Source organism: Tetrao urogallus (genome assembly GCF_951394365.1).
Source record: "Tetrao urogallus genome assembly, chromosome: 1".
NCBI lineage: Eukaryota > Metazoa > Chordata > Aves > Galliformes > Phasianidae > Tetrao > Tetrao urogallus.
In genome coordinates, this window is record NC_136813.1 from 58,935,034 (window position 1) to 58,953,593 (window position 18,560).

At 43.3% G+C, this 18,560-nt stretch overlaps 1 protein-coding gene across 1 annotated transcript in view; it reads right to left on the reverse strand.

Annotated features, from left to right (window-relative positions):
- Window positions 1–18,560, reverse strand: part of SH3RF3 (SH3 domain containing ring finger 3) — a gene marked incomplete at its 3' end in the record, with an annotated part of 231,043 nt that overhangs the window by 72,655 nt on the left and 139,828 nt on the right. Inside the window, exons 2-3 of the mRNA XM_079542119.1 lie at window positions 11,098–11,373; window positions 4,732–4,827 (exon numbers count right to left, since the gene is read on the reverse strand). Of these exons, the coding sequence (XP_079398245.1) occupies window positions 4,732–4,827; window positions 11,098–11,373 (372 nt within the window). The remainder of the gene's footprint in view (window positions 1–4,731; window positions 4,828–11,097; window positions 11,374–18,560) is intronic.

An 18,560-nucleotide genomic window follows, 5' to 3' on the forward strand; every position in this document is an offset into this window, starting at 1 on the left:
AGAACGTCAGACTGTGGGCCACAGCAGAAAAACACTGAACGATCTCAAAGTGAAGAAAAGCTTAGGCTGGGCTGTGGGAAAGGCTTTGCTTTTTTTCAGACCAGCTCTCTGCATCTCTTCCTGGAACACGTGGTTTTCACATTAAGTTAATGCACACACACAAGCGTGCTAACTCCTAGCCCTGTGCATTCATCTGGTGGCTAATTAAGGGCTGCCCTCAGCAAAACAAATAGTTATACAGCTAAGGAGAAATTCTGCTGGAAAGATGGGTCTCTGTGACACTATGCAATGCTCACAGGCTGGCAAATGTTCTTGGGTACCCCTGTATGGGGTAAGCTGTTTTAAGGTGGTTGGTACATTCAGTGATAGAGTACAAAGCTGTTATATGTGGTGATCTGCACTGCAAAGCTAATTCCGGAATGAAAAATCATTGTTTTAATTAAAAAATGCATTTGGCTTTCGATTATTTTTTTTTTTTCTTTCCTCTTGGCTGCTCTCTTTCTAAACACAGACTCACAAGATTTTTTTTTCCCCCCCAAGATCTCAAGGGAGTCTTCTAAATCCACACTGCAGGGCATGGAGACCATCAGGTCTGCCAGTTCTCCTGCTCCTTCTCTCTTCAAGACCTCTTTTTTCCTTTTCTTCATTCTGACTGTTGAGAACGGGAGAAGATCCCCATTACTCTGCTTCGCTGCTCTGTAAAAAGACTTTTAAAACTCTCGTTATGACTTAATCACAGCTTTCAGTGCCCCTGCTGCCATAAAACATTATTACAATGGGCTGGCACTTCATCAATTGTAATGTGCTGATATTACAGTCACAGCCACGCTCCTCGTAATATCCCTGCTCCACCACAGACTTGAATGGCCTCTTGATCATGGGGAATGCCTCTCTGATCTGGCGCTGCAGGCTGGGTTTCTGGTCTAACAGCTTCTGCTTTCTGTAGTTTCTGGCCATCAAAGCAGCATTCGGACCTCCCAATACTCGACACACCATTGCTCTCAAATTTCATTCCTGCACACCTATATCTATTAGAACACACTATAATCTTCATTATTCTCAATTTTATACGAAGCAGCACTATACTTATAACTTCCAAGCAGAGATAATAGCAGTTATTAAGAATGAAAAAACTAGTTCAAAGACAGTAAAATAAAAGAAATACAGTTAGGGCTTTGAATTCCTTACAGGTCCTAAACACTTCACAGCAAGAATAGGACTGCAGACCATATAGATTATTAATAAGATGTTTATTTCCAGACAAAAGGCACCTTGAGAATCAGTTTGTGTTGTGGATTTCTTTCTACTGATAAATTAAAACATAAATGATCAGCCCAAAACGCTTCTACTGGAGATGAAGAAAGACAATAAATAATTAAAAAAAGGTGTCAACTTCCCTTGACAACATATTGTGTGTGACTCATTCTGTAACAGTCACCATTGTGAACTGTGAATAAATCTAACTCATACTATTGTAGCTTCTGTGGTTTGGGATAGAGATGACACTACAGAGCTGGGAAAAAGCCTCTCTGCAGGGAGCTCTCAGGCACAGCAGGCATACATGCACCATGCTGGACACTGAAGGAATAAAGCACAAAAAAAAATGTCATGTTGCACTGTACATCTGGACAACCACACAACACTGAGATAACAGGCTTTCTAGAACACTGCAGGGTATCTTCCTCCCGTATTTTGTGGCACTGCTTTGTGACACTACAGTCTTATTCCAGAAGTTGCCCCCACAGATAGAAATTCAGAATCCTTGAGCCACCAGCTTGTTTTGCAGCACAGCTCTGGCTGCTGTATTGAGAACCTTCTTTGGCCTCTGGGAGCAGCTGGAGACATTAGAGCCTGACATTAGAGATGGACTCTGGGCTGGGATTTGCTCCATCCACAGCTTTGGGTGGCATGCAAAATCCTACATACTTCAGCTGATCAGCTCACACAAGTGAAAGGCTACCGTGTGAGTTTAGCTTTGCTTATTCTGCACATTTTGCCAAGATTCTGAAAACCACTTAATGGACTTGGACAGGCTCAAGGAGTGTTTTTAGATGGAAGTACTACTTGTTTAATGGATTTATTTTATAAACATTGGCACTGAGACTTTTAAAAATTCATCGGGATTTGGCCTGCTGATTCCTCCTAATTTTTGATGTAAAGTAACACACGAATCTGGCAACAGTGAGATAACTATAAAACTCCAATAGCTGCATAAGCACATTTCATACTCAGAAAAAGGCCTCTATCCACTGGGATGCAGATGAAATAAGTGGCTAGTGTTCATGTCTGGAGGATCATTTCCCTCTGGCTTTACAAACCACGGCACACGTATTACATCCATGGCAAAGCGTCCCATTTGAAAACGCCCTTCAGATCTTCTGATTTCAAATGTATGTGGACAAATTACACGTGTGCATAAACTGGTACATAAAGGTACATAGTTGTACTTTTTTTTAATGTATATGTGTGTGTGTCTGTATATGAACGTATATGCACATCCACATTCCTATGCACATCCTTCTCCCTGGGTGCCTGGATGTTGGTATTTCTTTAGAAACTTCCAATATTGATTTCCCAACTCTACACAATCATGCTTCTTCTTCCTCCACAGTTGTCTGGGGCACACTTAGTACACTGAACTACAGTGAGACAACAGTGCACTTCTTCCCAACGGGCTGCTCAGCTGAGGCTTTGAGCTCTCCACCCTACAGGAGCAGTAATTAAAGAGAACAGATACCTAGGGCTGGGAGAGGGATAGGGATACTGGATGGTGTGCAGGCAGTGCAAGCACTTGCAGCCTGCAGGTGAGACTAGAGCTGTGGAAAGGTGGCAGGGTGTAACCATGGCTGGCTGACAGAGATCACTGTTTCCATAGCAGAATTCAGGACAGTCATCACATTACAACCTTAGGGCTTGAAAGACAATAGGAAAAAAAAGATGAAATCTGGGAGAAATCCTAGTTGTCTGTTTTAATCAGAACAAACTGAAAAGGTCTTCACATGCTCAGAATAGAAGAAAACTAGTCATTAACTTATGGGCAGCAGCTGGTTTTCCAATAACGGCTCCTACACATTCTGGTTTTAATATCATCGTTCTTGTCAACTGTGGGAATGCAATGTGTATTAATGATGGCTTATTCCAAATTGGTCATTGTTGGAGTTAATAATTAGGTACTCAGGCACTAATTATCTCTGTTTTGTCTCAAGCCATTAACTAAGAAATCTGGAGAAGTAATTTGGGATGCAGGCATCAGAGCTGCATTCAGTAGGGCTTGGGTGGGCTCTGTTGTGCCTGCATATGAAATCCTTCGCCCTGGAGAGAAGCAACAGCCTACACCAATGATGCTGGGTGGCTTTGAGATCATTGAGCATCCAGTGGGGAATGGCAGCACCTACCCATCAGCTCTTTGCACCTCCGGTTCATCCATGAGGGAAGAAAGCTCCTCAAGCACTTTTGGGAAGCTCCAACAGGGCTACAATAAGGGAACCCTGAACTTCTTCCCTGAGGAGCCTCTAGCTGGATGGGCACGAGCAGGAGAGCACATGGCAGTGAGAAGAGGTGGCAGGATGGCTCTGCTCAGAGGACATAAGGTGCAAGCATTTAAGCCAAAAGACGTCTCATATGAAAATGACTTCCGGAAAATTCTCAGGACAAAGAATTCTCTCTCCCAGAGACTTCAAATACAACTTAACTGTGGAAGACAAGCTTATGAACAGACACTACTGGGGTTCCCTAGGGCTCCATTTTAAGGCCAGTTCTCTTAGTGTTTTTATAAGTGATGCGGACATAGGACTTGGGAGCATACCAAGTAATTCTGCAGACAAGACTAGATTAGGAAGAGCTGCTGACCCCTTTGAGAGTGGACAGGCCTTGCAGAGTAATCCTGACAAACTGGAGGGCTAGGTAACCACCAACTGTGTAAGCAAGGGAAGAGAGGCTGAAGAGCAGCCCCATACAAAAGGATCTGGGGGTTCTGGCTGATAGCAATCTGACTGTGAGCCAGCAGTGTGCCCTGGCAGCCAAAGGCCAACTGTGTGCCCTGGGGTGCACCAGGTCCAGCACTGCCAACGAGGCTAGGGGAGCCCCTCACCTTGGGTGCGTACAAGACATCCAGCTGTGGTCCCTTCCACATTGCCCACATGCACTGAAAAGATTACACCAGTGTATAATCAATGAATATAAAGATGTTATAGTTATGAAACAAACAAGAGAATTTAGCAAAGCAAATTATAATAACAAAAAGAGAATAGATAGAAGGCTTACTATGTCCTGGGCTCACTGCAAAACTCCAGAGGAGGGATCTCCAGAAAAAGTCCTTTCCCGCTGGTAGGCAGCTCTTAAATGGGTCTACGAGAGGCAGAGCCAGGCTCCACTCCTTCCAGCAGCACAGGTGAATTGCTTTTACCTGTGCTGCTGTGGCTGACTCATTGCTCACCTCAGGTGATCAATCAGGGGTTCAGCCCGTGATTCAGCAGTTCCCATAGAACCAGGAATGCCAAAACTTCAGCAGTTCCTGGCGTGCATTTTGCTGGCTGATTCAAATTGAACTGACCAAGATAAGAATGTATTCTCAATGCCTTAGGGCAAAACAACAAAACTTCCCTTTTCAGTTATTCTGGTATATTTTGTTCCTCTCATTCAAGATTTTCCAAGGTTAGCCTGCCCTTGTCGGTGTGAAAATAAATGTGGGACATTCACAGAACCACACACTTCCATCTGTCATGAACTTACCTCAACATAGAGGATAGGGAAAATACCAATCTTGTCGCCCAGCATTCCTTCTGCCCAGTTGTCATCTACCCTCCTGATGACTGTCAAGATTTCATCCTAAAACCAGAGAGACACAGAATATGCCATCAGATTATTCCACTATATAGAGTAACCCACATGACAGCTTAGGGAGAGAGCATGTGAAGAAGGCCATAAGCCACACATACAGATGTTCCCTCAGTCCCGGGCCTGGCATCCAATGGCAACTAAACTATACTGCCAATCCACTGAATGTAAGCTTTCCTTTAAAAAAAACCAACAAAAAAACCCAACAGAACAGGAGATGAAAGTGCAAAGCAGGCAAAACAGAAAAGATAACAATAAAAAACAAGTTGCATTCAACTGGATCAGCTTCAGTTTAGATGCAAGTTAGTTTTGTAAAATCAATGACACTAATACCACAGTTAATCTAAGCCATCTTGCAAACAATCCCAGCTAAAGATGACCTTCTTTTGTCATTATAAAGCAGGAGATTAAGAAAACCATAGATAAGATTTACAGTGTTACAAGCTTTTTCTGATAGATTAAAACCTAAAGCACACTAGTCATTACAAAAGCTCACATGACTAGAAACAAACTCTAAGTGTTTCTGTTTGAGCAGTTTAGTTCGTTGTTAAATCTGTGGTGTCACAGCTGTGTGCTGGGTTTGCAACCCCGAGCCAGGCTCTGCCCCAGCACCTCTTGCAGCAACTGCTGCTGAAGGCAGCCCTGTATGCCCAGATCCCACTGAAGCTTTCCTGCAACCTCAGGAAAGAAGTGGGCTGAGAGAATCTGTGAAGCCAAGTTTGCCAATATGTCAGTCCTCTCGTGGCATCTAAGCTTCCTCTGTTCCCATGCAGAAATCTGTAAGAAAGAAGATAATGTCTTCCTCCAGAAAGCTGAGATAGAGCTCCTTGTCATTCTCACTTTATTTTCTCCACTTTCAACACCTTAGGAAAACAAAAGCGTATATACTGTATACCATATAGTTGTATGGTATACAACTCTCCATGTAACAAGCCATCTATGTTAACTGTCCAGGTGAGAGGAGACGTATTTTTCTGCAGTTTGATCTCAAATAGGAAAAACTAATTCCTAACCCAGGCTGATCAGAATACAGATTTAAATTGACAGAGAACGACCAGAACAGTGATGAGCATATTGTGCTGTTCTGAACGTGTGCATTGTGAACATGTGCACATCCAAATAGTTTAAATGTTTCCTCTGAATTATTCATCTGAGCAATCCATTAGGGGAAAGCTAAGAGAAACAGCCACGCACTGAATCTTTCAGCTATTTATTACAGCTGGAAGGATGCAAAAAGAATTTGTGCATTTAATTTCCTGAAGAAAAGGATAATGTTCCTTTCCAAAGCTGTGTCTGCACGGACCATTTTTGATCTGTGTAAAGCACTGACGATTATGTGTCTCTGCAAAGTTTCCACATGCTCTTACAAAAGACTGATTATCATGAATCTAGGTAAAGAGGGTAAACGTGGAAAATAGAAGACTTCATTGCTTCAAGAACCTGCTATATCTGTTCCTACTTCCTACATTTTTTTACCTATTTTCTCCAAAGACTTTTTACAAAACACAATGTGTGATGAGCCTTTTTTTTTTGTTACATGCCTACATATACATTCATGTATCTTCTATGCTGCATATATGCACATGCACGCATAAGAAATTGAGAAAAAAAACTTTTGAACTGTAAAACCCCATAAACCCTTGACTAGATTTTATACTGGAGGAGCTGTGCAGTCTCCATCCCAGGGGCAGGCTGGACAGGCACATGGCAGGAGAAGTGGATTCCGTGCTGGTCCTGCTCAAGGATGGGGCAGGGAACAGGTGAGCCTTGAAGATCCCTTTCCAGCTTTACTTTCTACAGGCTTATGAAATCTGGAAGCATTTCTATTCACTGATTTTAGTTCATCTCTGCCAAGCTTGGCTGTCAAATGTGGCCATATATGAGAAAATCAGATCGTTTCACATAATGAGATATGCTGACTTTCAAAATGTGCATCTTTGAGGGAGAGCAAAGTGCAAATCCTCGGAATGCTTTCCATTACAGAATTCATTTTCAGAAGGGTGCTAAAATCTCCAGGAATTACAGCGAAGCCAGAAACATCTCCTGACATTCTTTGTTAATAGAAAGCTTCTTTGAATTCAGAGCCCACAACATCATTCTACACACTGGGCTGGCAAAAGCTTTGACATTAAAATATTTCATGTCTTAAATTAGTTGGATAGCTGTGATACCTATAAATTCTTCGAAAGATTCCCCAAAGTATCATGAATAGTAGAGAACCACAGATCTCTTGGCGTATCACTTAAACTTTCTGAATCTCACTATTTCACATACACTAAATTGATTTCCAGGCAGCATTAAGTGAATCCAACCTTGAAGTCTCGTTTCAAAAGCCAACGGTATCCATTGTAGGTTGACAAAGACACGGCGTGCTCTTTCTGTGCCTGTTGCTAAAGTCTCTAATTATTTGCCCCTCTATTACCTGCTGAATTCTCTCCTTATTCACCAGCACGGGGCAGCCTCGTTCCAGCCAGGTATGTAGGACCTATGCTGCCAGTTTATAACCATTATCAGAAAATAAGTAGAAGATAAATCATGCAAAAAGCAACCCGATGGCGAAATGAACCTTTTTGCTGAGGAAACAGCACAAAATTGTGTCCAATAATAGTCATGACTCACAGCCTGATTTTTACTCTAATCATTAATGGCTGCTAACAAAGCAACATCAAGCAGATGCGCCTGCTATTCTGCAAAATGACAGCTCCATCTCGAGCTGCAGGGAGATCCTGCACTGGCAGGATGGCAGCGAGCACCTCTGTTGACAGCTACAGCATGGCAATCTTTCTCAAAAGCAAAGACTACCAGTGCTGAGTGCTAAGGGTTTGGGATGCAGGCAGGTACCAGTACAGGATGTTATGACTGCAGGATTGGCACAAAACTTGTTAAACATCAATGTGGGCTGGAAGAGAAAATGATGGGAAAGGAAGTAAAGGAAATGGATGATTGGAAATGTAATGAGCAACAAAGTATGGGAAACAGCTGATGCTTTGGGAGGTTTGAAACTTATCTGCCACTGGGACTCAAGCCCCAGAGGACCACCTGGACTCATGCATGAAAATGTGGTCAAACACCAGAATAGAACTGGGCTCAAGACAGACTCCATCTAAGGCTGGAGTAACTACACAGCCAGCTAGCCAGCCATGTGATTACTCCAGATGTGTATTGCTGCAGCTGAAATCAGAGTCCTCTTGTATCCGAAATCCCAGCCCAAGGAAGGATGGGTCATTTTTTTGAAGGACATAGCAAGAGCACAGGCTCATACAGCAGTATCAGCTAAGGAGTCGTTAGCAAGCTGTGTTCAGTGAGCATATCTCAAAGTTGTGTAGCAAGATGCTCCATGCTGATAGCAACCACATTAGAGAGAATCAGGAGCTACTGGACTTAAACTGACTGAGGGATGCAGCCAGTCATTATAGAGAGCAATGTAATTCCTCAGTAGTTGATTTGGCTGATCCCTGCTAATCGTTGAGGAAAATATGTCTTAAGTTGTGTACCCAGGGTGATTTATTTTCTTGTGGTTCCTGCAAAGGCAGGACCCTCTGCCTTTACCTATGGCTAATTAGGGAGGAGGAGTTAGGGAAGTAGTGCATATGCGTATGAGAACGGCACGTTTGTTTGTTGCCCTGGATGCTCAGGAGGCAGCTGGTCTGTCCCTCCCAATTTTACACCTGCACCAACACATAAAGAACTATTATCACTGATTTATCTTTGGCCTTTTCTCTGTCGAGTGTTCTGCAGATAGAAGATGGAAACAGATAAATGGCAGAAGCCCTATGAGGATCAGTGTACAGCATACTTCACTTCCTTGCACTCCATCTCTGGAACAACAGATCATCTTAATGTTGAAAAAAAACTACTGAGAGTAAAGCCCAAGTATCTTTCCTTTGTTTTCTTTTATTGCAACCAACATACATCCTAACTGCACGGTAACAAAGAAGATGGGGAAAAGCAAAGTCCAGCAAACAAGTAACAAAACATAGTAACACCATCCCTGTGTTTGTTTTGTCCTCTGGTAGTTCCTGTTAAGAAGAAGTTTCTCCTTTATTATATGTTTATAAATAAAATCCAATTATAAAAGTCTGGTAGTGTTAACTGATATTTGGAACACAAATAGGTTGTGCTAGTTTGTATGAATGGTGTGTTGATGCAACTGTTCTACTTGAGAAAAGAGAAAATAGCGTAGATGAAATTGAGATCCAGCATCCTCACACCCAAACTGGGACACTCAAATGATGACTGCTACTCTGAGTGAGTGCCGAATCACATCTGCAGCAACCACTTGCCCGTGACTGTGCAAAGGAACTGGGTGCATCAGCAGATGATCTAAAATCTGAGCTAAACAGGAACCTTCATCAGCGCAGGTGACAGCTAAAATTAGCATTGGGAAATGCGATAAAAACACGATGCTAAAGTCACAAGATGAAAAATAGATTATTCACTGTCACAGAGAACAATAGGCAAGACACAAAAACAGTTACAAGGTGACAGTGCGCATAGTGGAAGGAACTAAAGAAGAAACAGCAGCAGAAGTGAAACCAAACCCTCTCTGGGGAAAACAGACACCAGGGATAAAAGGATGCAGAGAGTAACAAGAGGGGTGAGAAAAGAAAAACTGAAAGATTGAGACTAGAGCTACACAGCAGAAAGAAATGCCTATGGGAATGGACAGCCAACAAAATGAGAACTATTAGTATGCAAAAGCAGTTACTGTAAAGGGAGGATACTAATAAATGGCACCACATATACCAAACACAAAAGTGCCCAAGACAGCACCCACTGGAAGAAAAGAGACCACGCTGCCTGCCATATCAAATGTGTTGCTTCTATCAAGCAAGTGATGAATACCTTAGACAGAATAAACCACTATTGTACCTCTACCTGGGCAGCGTGCCCACAAATCTGTCTCAGTATATTTGTACATATACAGTATCAATATATATAGTGTCTCAGAGGTAACTCCTGGCTTTGTTAGTGCACAGCTCCCACCAAGCAGCGCATTCACTCAAGAGTTTCACAGCTCCAGTGAGGCTGTGTTGTCACCGGGTCTGCAGTGTTTGCAATCAAACACTTTGCTCTCTGCAGAGCAAAAATGCTTACAAATCTTTTGTTAAATAAGTATGAGAAAGTATATGTTCTAGGAAATTGCATTCTGCTGAGAAATGTGGCACGACTGAAAAAGATGTTACATTTGGTGAGAAAATTATACGCTGCAAGTAATTCATTGGGCTATAATAAGTAGCCTCCAAAGAGGAGGTCAGTAAAATCCCGGTGAAGGATATTTTTACCATCTATTTCATATTCATTTTCAGCATAACTATTATTATTTTATGTGATACTGTAACAACCACAGACAGCTAAAATAAAATAGAAAACGACAATGAGCAGCTTCTCCGTGGCTTTCAGTGCCATAAATTAACCTTAGGGGATAAGCTTTATTTTACTGTGGGTTTCTTGGTATCCATGAATCCCATCTGAGGTCAACACAAATTGCAAGAAAGGGGTGAGTGAAGTAGAAAGCAGGAGGGGAGGTAGGGGAGAATAGGGAAACGTGGTATTTTAAACCCAAAGGAAATGACAAATCTCAGTTTTCCCTAATTCCAAATAGGATTTATTAAACAGGTCTGTCTTTAACAAAAAGCAATGACTTTGTTTTAAATGCCTGCTTTCAACATGTTTTTGTTATTAAAATAGGAAACGTTGTGATACATGATGGCAGCGTGTTTCAGTTGCTAACCGGGATACAGTGCAATGAAACAAACATTTTAAAGCTCCATGGCATTTTTAAACAAAAAAAAAACACGGAAACTTCTGATTCAGTAAGGAACAGTAATGGATATGTTTCCATTTCTTTTTTTTTTCTGAGATTTGGAAGTTCTTGCATATCATTTTGATGCAGATGAAATATATGTTTTTTAGAAGGAAAAGCATCACCATGAAGTGCATATCCTCTTCTACTTGTTAGGTTGCACTGGCTTTATACTAACTGTGCAGTACCTGCCATGTGTTATCCCAGTGGTCCATCCTTCAGACAAAAAGAGAGCAATTACTCAAGGATGCTACCTTTGGGCTTGGCTGGCACACTGCAGGGGCAGCGACTGGGCTCTGCCTGATGAGGAGGAGATGTCAGGAGACATCAACGTCCTTCAGCACAGGATGAGGAGGCACCCCACTTAGAGAAGAAAACCCAGGCACAGTTGCAAGAGTTTCCAAACAGGTGTTTTTGTGTTTGTTTGTTTTTAGGAGAAAACATTATTCCCCTACCTTGGTGAAGGTCAGGCAATCCTTGTCTTGATCTTTATCCTTTATTTCAAAGTCGTAAAGTGCTTTGCCCTGAGGTGGAGCTTGAGGGAGCGGCTTGATGCACTGGATGTAGCTGGCGGGGAAGAAGCCATGGTTGCCATTGAGCTCCCCATGATACCAGTTCTCATCCACCTTCCGCCGCAGTATGATGATGTCCCCTTTGTTAAACTTGAGGTCTCCAGGCTCTTTTCCCTCGTACGTGTAGAGAGCTTTGCCGTAGGGAAGCTGAGAAGCACTCTGGGAAAGCAAAATACACAACAGCATTAGTAAAACCCCAGCCAGAGCCAATTTCCTTTTTGAAGTCACCTGGAGCTAGATGCAAAGTAATCGTCCATGACCACATGACCCCAATAGCTGCAGCGACCTGCTACATGGCACAGGACCCTGAATCCTACACAAAAATGAGGATGTGAGCGGAGGAGGGATAGTGGAGGTAAGTGTGCAACACCACAGTCAGCAGTGTGGCCGCAGAGAGGTTCAGCAGTGCTCCTGGGGTCCAGCTGAAGCCCACAGCACCTTCTGTCCACTGGCACAGGCTGCTCTAACAGCAGGAATCTGTGATTAACTGAGTAGAACGTGGCACAGCTGAAGGTAAAGCATCAGACATTTTGACCTTTGGGACTGCTTTGGTTTCTGTGGTACAGCAAAATAAATGAAACAAAACCAGCTTGAAGATTCACACGATCTTAGAAGTTGGCAAATTAATTTTTTTTTTGGTGGTGTTTGTTTGAGGAACTCCAAATATTTTTGAGTTTGAAGCTCTTAGTTTAGCTTTTCATTCTGAAGCCAAATACCCTTCTTTCTTTCAAATCCCCAAGTCTCATGCTGTTCACTGAGGGCTACTGTAAACAGTTATAATATTCTTTGTTGCTTATGAATTAATGCCCCTGGGGAAAACTGGAATAGACAGAATGCGTCAAATCTTTCTTTTAGAACTAAAAAGAGCTCTGAGGCTTTTGCTCTCATTAAAAGAAAGAAAGGAAGAGACTTTAAAAAAAATCACAGTGCAAGAGCAAAAAAAGCCTAAAATGTGAATAAATCAGTGTGATAGAAAACAGAAACCTGTTCCGGTGGAAATTCCTTGATTGTGAAGAATTCACCCCAGGGGTTAGGGTGATTTAGGCCTGGTGCAAGACTCCCTCACTGTGGCTTCTTTAGTGGCAGTGCAGCTTGCCCAGCCTGTGCCTTGCCCCTTCCCTTCATGGCATGGTGCAGGGAGCAGCTGTGGGGACAGGCAGCTCTAGATAGTCAGAGTGACCCATACTGGGAGAAAGATGCATTACTGTATTACCCTGTGACATTTCTCATTTTATTTAGCTTGATCCAAAAGCCAGGTTGCAAGATTCAGCCCAAATGTGTAGCATCATGTACTGCAGGGAACATAAAAGGGGGTGTGTAAACAAATCCAAGTCTCTCCTGTACCAAGGACACCCCATCTGGATGTAGTACTCCTGGTGAGGACTCACCAGCGCTGAGCAGAGGTGCAGGTCACCTCCCTCCACCTGCTGATCACACTGTTTTTGATGCAGCCCAGGATACGGTTGACTTTCTGGACTGCAAGGACACACTGCTGGCTATCTTCATACATGGGCATTAACCTGCTCTTCTTGCTAGGACAGGACTGAATAGATGTACAGATCTTGTTAAGCATGTGAATGTAAAAACTCCTGCTTGCATCACGTAGCAAAGGAATCAGCGAAGCAGGCATTAGCTGTATAACCCTAACCCTGTGCTCTCTGCACAGGGATTTGATCTCTTTTGGATGGGTTGTCTCATTACCAGTTTGTTGTTTCTCTTTTTTCCCCTCCTTATTCTTCTTCGCAGCAAAACCAATGTTGTGTATGAATGAAGGTACCCACTTGAAAACCAGTATATTGGAAGCACCTTCAAACATAACAAAAAGCGTAAGAACACAGAAAATCAACAGCTAACTAACAAAGCATACATAAAACACTCTGCCAAACTACTGGCAGCATCCCACTGATAGACTTTTTTTTCCAATGCCAGGACAGTGACACCAAAATGACACCCTAGACACCAAAGCTTTGTTTCTCTTCCCAGTTTAGGCACTTCTGAAGTTTAAGCACACAATACCACGTTAGGCAAGGCATGTATTGCATCACCTATCTTGAAAAATTATTAAGCTGGAAGAAAGATTATGCAGCTTGGAGGAAATCTAGAAATAAAAGATTTATTTCCTTAACTCACACTGGGAGAAGACAATTAATCAAGCATGGAGCATGACTTCTGCCAGGTGAGTACTGAACCATTGCTGATCCAGGCACAAACCTGGCAAGAGTGCTCTGGATCACCTGCCCAAGATGGGGCCTTCCTATTCCTGACATCTTTGTAGTGAATCAAGGTCAGGTCACTTTCTTTGCTTTTTAATCTTTTTGCTCCCAAGCCTCATTTTTGCCTTGTTAAAAATGAACGGTACCCAGAACCACAGAAAAAGAAATGGGGTTTATGTGGTCTCACCAGTCATCAGCTCAGTTCTTACACAATATGTGCTGGGCTTTTCCTGTCAATTAATTGAGCTGGCTAGAAAATGATAAAGGTGCTTCTTTATTCCTTAATCTGATGAAAATACTGACTTTTAAGCAAAGCAAGCAAACTGTAACACAACAGCTTGGATCCGAAATCTGGCATTGTTTCATCTGGAAACACTAATGGGGCATTCCCAGGGAATTTGCAGTTCAGGTGCTTCGTGCTCCTGTTCTCTTTTTTAGGCCTTGTTACAGACCACATCATCTGGCTGGGGACTGTCCTGCTCACAGAACGTCTGCACAGAAGTACTGAAACTGCAATTACCAGTGGCAAGGTGCTTCCAAAATGAAACGTTCCCATTACCATCTAACAGCATTTCTCATTCTGAGCCACAGCTTTTCAATCAAAAAAAAAAAAACCAACAACAAAAAAAAATGAGCCCTTCCTTTCCCCCTTATTGTTTAGTCAAAAAGATACCCTGTCTCTGAAGAACAGCTGTAATATAGACATTTCCCAGCCTTTCTCTAAGGCCATTTTGATTAAAACAACCCAGATAAAGCTTGTGTTCACTGCTGCCCAGGCAGAGGTAAAAAATAAAATAAAAAATGACTCCTCTAAAAATTTTCCAATAAAGCTGCTTTTCCATCCTATAGCTCTAAGTGCCTATGCGAGTCAACCTTGGAGAGAAACTCAAGATCACAATTACAGGGAAAAAAAAAACAAAAAAGGAAATCACAAAGTAAACCCTTGAAGTTTCTTCATTCAGACATTCTTCTGGCCAAAAGGTCCAGCCTTCAGGAGACTTCCAGTCAGTTAAATAACATATTGAATTCAGGTCTGTAAGAAGCAATCTTGGGGCAGTTTATTATTGCTTCTACTTTTGGTTCATCTGTATGTGCCCAGAAGAATGGATTCAGAAAATTACTCTTCACATCTATTAGAAGTGAGCATTAAGAATATTTCAAAAGCAGAACTAAAATAATGGCTGCTGCTCTTCAGTAGCTGTAACATCACTCCCCATCAACACTCAGGTCATTCCTGGAAATCTTCATGGGATCGAACTTTGCTAAATCTTTGTGGAAGGTACTTCTGGCTGAACCACTCTGCTCTCACTCACTGAACACCCTTAATCCAGAGGTGAGGGCACTGACCAGGACTCATGGGCAAATCCCCGAGCCCTACTGAGGAGTGAGTACTCCCCATTTTCTCTTCAAAACCTCAGCCTTGCGCCCTTCTCCTGTCTCCTCTCGACTCTATGTAGCAGCATTTTGGTCTGTCACTGTCATCATCAGCATGCCCAAAAGGTCCATGGTGCCAAACCTACTCCTCTCACTCAAGGAAGCATCTCCCCTGTAGTGTCCCCTACTCAGGGACCAGCCCAATGTCCCCTCCTGTTCTGCTCTCCTGTCCCACCACCCCACCCCCAGCCACCATGGGATTTAGTTGGGCATTACGTCGGCAGCTTCCAAATAAAACAGCCTCAGTCTCTGGCCACGCATTAAGAAACCAATTTACCACTTGATTTATTGTTAGGCTAACTAGAATTCAGCTAGAATGTGTAAAAATTTCAATACTTCATGTGGGCGTGTACAGGAATGAAGAATGCAAGAAAGAAAGGAAGGAAGGAAGGAAAGAATGAAGTCACATCAATGGCAACGGCCAGTTTCTGCTTTCCTGCCAGAAAATGCTGGTTGGCACAGTGCTGAATGCTGCCAAAGGTTTCTTTTCACTTGCAGAAATCAATAGTGACGTAAAAGCCTGAAGCGCTAATATGCTGAAAAGCCCCTCGCAGAAGACTTAATGATATGTTGGCAACTCAATCATTCTGCATTTGTGTTTCAGCAACGTCAAATGGCAGCAGTTAAGCAGAAACCTGCTGGCAAATTGACAAACAACAGCCATGAAGCAATTAAGTGGCAGCACTGGAGAATTTTTCATTACAGATCCTGAAGAACAAAAGGAGGGGGAAGAAAATCCACAAACATGCTTGTTTCCAGTAAATTGTTCCAGTAGAAAGCTCTGTAGAGCATAAGCTGCACAGGTAGAGCAGGTGTTGAGTTTCCGAAAGTTATGGAAAAGAGGTTCTCTCAATAGGCTCAAAAGCAATGTGAGCTTCAAGCCCATCAGCTTCTGCACCCAGCACCTGATAAAGGCGGCCACACTAGGAAAAGTGACACTTTTTTGTAGGTACTTTTGCTGTCCTTGCTTTTCCTATTTCACACCCTTTAGGAAGCGAAAATAAAAGGTTCACTGTATGCAACCGGTTTTTCTTGAGGTAGCAAATGGAGTCTGGATGTCTGGGGTGAGTATGCACGTAGTTTCTGGGTCCATGTGCAATTAGGGAAGGTGGACACTGAAGAAAGCATCCAGACACCATGTGCAAAATCACCAGAGAGGCTGACAAGATTCACCAGCTCACAAACACAAACGAGAAAAGTCCAAGACTAACTCTTGATACCAGTTCATTGCATTATGTAAGAATTCAAATGTAAAATACAAAAGGGAAAGGCCTCCAGTTACCAAATCCAGACAGAACCCCCATCATACAGATCAAGTACGCATTCACGTTCCCCAAATTCAAAAAACCTCCTGAGGCTGCAGCCGTGGCTCCTCTCTGCAGCAGCAGAACAGCAGACAGACTGTTTATCAGTTGTGTGAAATCCATGCTGATGCTTCAGGGTAGCTTTCCTTGCCCACCCCTGTGTGGCTTGAGCAATGCAAGCAGGAAAATCCCAGCCCCTCTGCTGCAAGGGTACCCACCAGAGGCAGGCGTGATGCTGCCAGCACACTGCGTTGCAGCCTTATCCTGTGCCCTGTTTCAAGGGGACAAAAGAATCACGCATACACAAAAGCTTTTCTATGCTCAAATGCTTCTTCCCTCAGCTCTATGGCTCTGTTCACAGCCAAAGCTACGCTAAAGCAGGAATGAAACCAGACAGATCCATAACATGCTGCTGTAGCAGCCAGGGAACACCATTACTAAGGACAGATAAATTGTTTTAGGCTGTACTTAAGTCATTTGAGCAAAATACAAAGAAGAAAAAACACCGAAAGGAAAAAGTCATGAAAAGTATGCACATTTGTAACTTAACTGTAATTAAACACGAACCACTAGCAGAAAGCATAAATAATAATTAAAACACATTGTGTTAATTTTTTGCCTCATTTGCTCTGACGCATCACACAAATCTCAGTCTACGCAGAGATCTGGTGGTGATCCATGGGGTTTGTGTTTCTGCCTTCCAACCTGCAGGAAGCTGCCCATGGGTAGGCTGGGCGACCCTGCAGCAGATGGTCATCTGCCACACACAGCAGCTTCTCACAAATCACATCAGTTGTGGTGGAGAGGACATGGACCGCGTGGTGGAATACAGATCAGCAGGATCTCCGAGCAGGAGACTGGCTGGGTGTTTACCCTTACTTCCGCCTGGATGTCTGCTTTGCAAGCACCCATTCATGTCAAGTGACTTAAATCCTGAAGGGAAACGTCTGTTCAGCTCCCTCAGGGATAGGGAAGCGGGGAGCAATCTCCCAAATAAATTGCTGGTAACCTCCACTCAGATTGAAGCAGCCAGCAGCAAACACAACAAGCAGCTTGGTCACAGTGGCAGTGGCAGCTCTGCCTGCTAGGCAAAGGACAAAGCAGGGGGCAGCAGGGACTGTTCACTGCCCCATTACTCCTTGCCATTCACCCCACAGACCCACCCTGCCCGTGCTCCTTACTTCCTGGGCATGAACCCACAACAGCTGCAGATGCCTTCAGTTTAACATCTTTCTAAAGCGTCTCACTTTATAACCTACAGACACACAGGGACTTTCTGGTTGAGGCAAGAATTGAACTGAATCTCCTAGATCCCAGACCACTGCCTTTAACCACAGAAACTGTGTGTCATTTGGGCACAGGGGATTCTGGAAGACTGGACAAGGAACTTATCCCTTCTGTGGCTTCTGAAAATGGGGAGCACCAGAACACGACAATCCTCTATCCTCATTTTATGCATACGGAAATTGAGGCAGGGAAGGTATGGGGAGGAGAAGGAAGAGGCAGAAGCAGAATTAAAGGATTTGCACAAGCTCACATGCAAACTCTGCAGGTGTTCCCTGAAAAAAAATGACAGATCAGAGCTCATCTGCCTTTGCTTCAGCTGTACAGATTTTAGATATCAGTGTCTATAAATACCTGAGGGAAGAATGCACAGACTACACAGCCAGGCTCTTTTAAATGGTTCCCTTCCAGGACAAGAGGCCACGGGCACGAACTTGGCACACAAAAGATTCTCACAGAGCACCCAGAGCACTTCTGCACTGCACAGGTGACAGCACTGCACAGGCTGCCCAGAGGCTGTGGGATATTCTCCTCGGGGATCTCCAGCAGCTGCCTGGCCGTTGCCCTTGGCACCCTGCTCTGGGTGGCCCTGCTGGAGAGGGGGTGGGTCTGAGGGAACCAAAGGGCCTGCCAGCATCAGCCAGTCTGTGGCTCTGTAACCAGGGAAGAAAGCAACAAGAATGCAATGTACTGAGGAAAGCAAGGAGGCTAGGACAGACTTCAGCCAATGATGGTGTAACAAAGGTAAAACCTGCGACCTACAAAGTTTTAAGTGATTTCTGTCTTCAAGAGGAACTTTGAGGATGACAGATCACAAATTACAACTTACAGCAAAAATTCTGAAAATGGCCTGTCCTCTGTATGCAAATAGTTGGTCTTATGTATAACTGCTGAGAAGAGCGATCGCCCATGGGTCACTTGACATGACAGATCACATCTGTGACACTGCCACACTCTTTCACACAAATTTAGTGGTAGGAAAATTAATCAAAGATAATCTAATTTGATACAAAGTAGCAAAGAGGAAAACCAGCAATGCACTATTAGTCTGCTCGGTGGGAACCATTACTGAGAGTCTAAAACATCACAGTTCGAAGGTGCAATCTTTTCA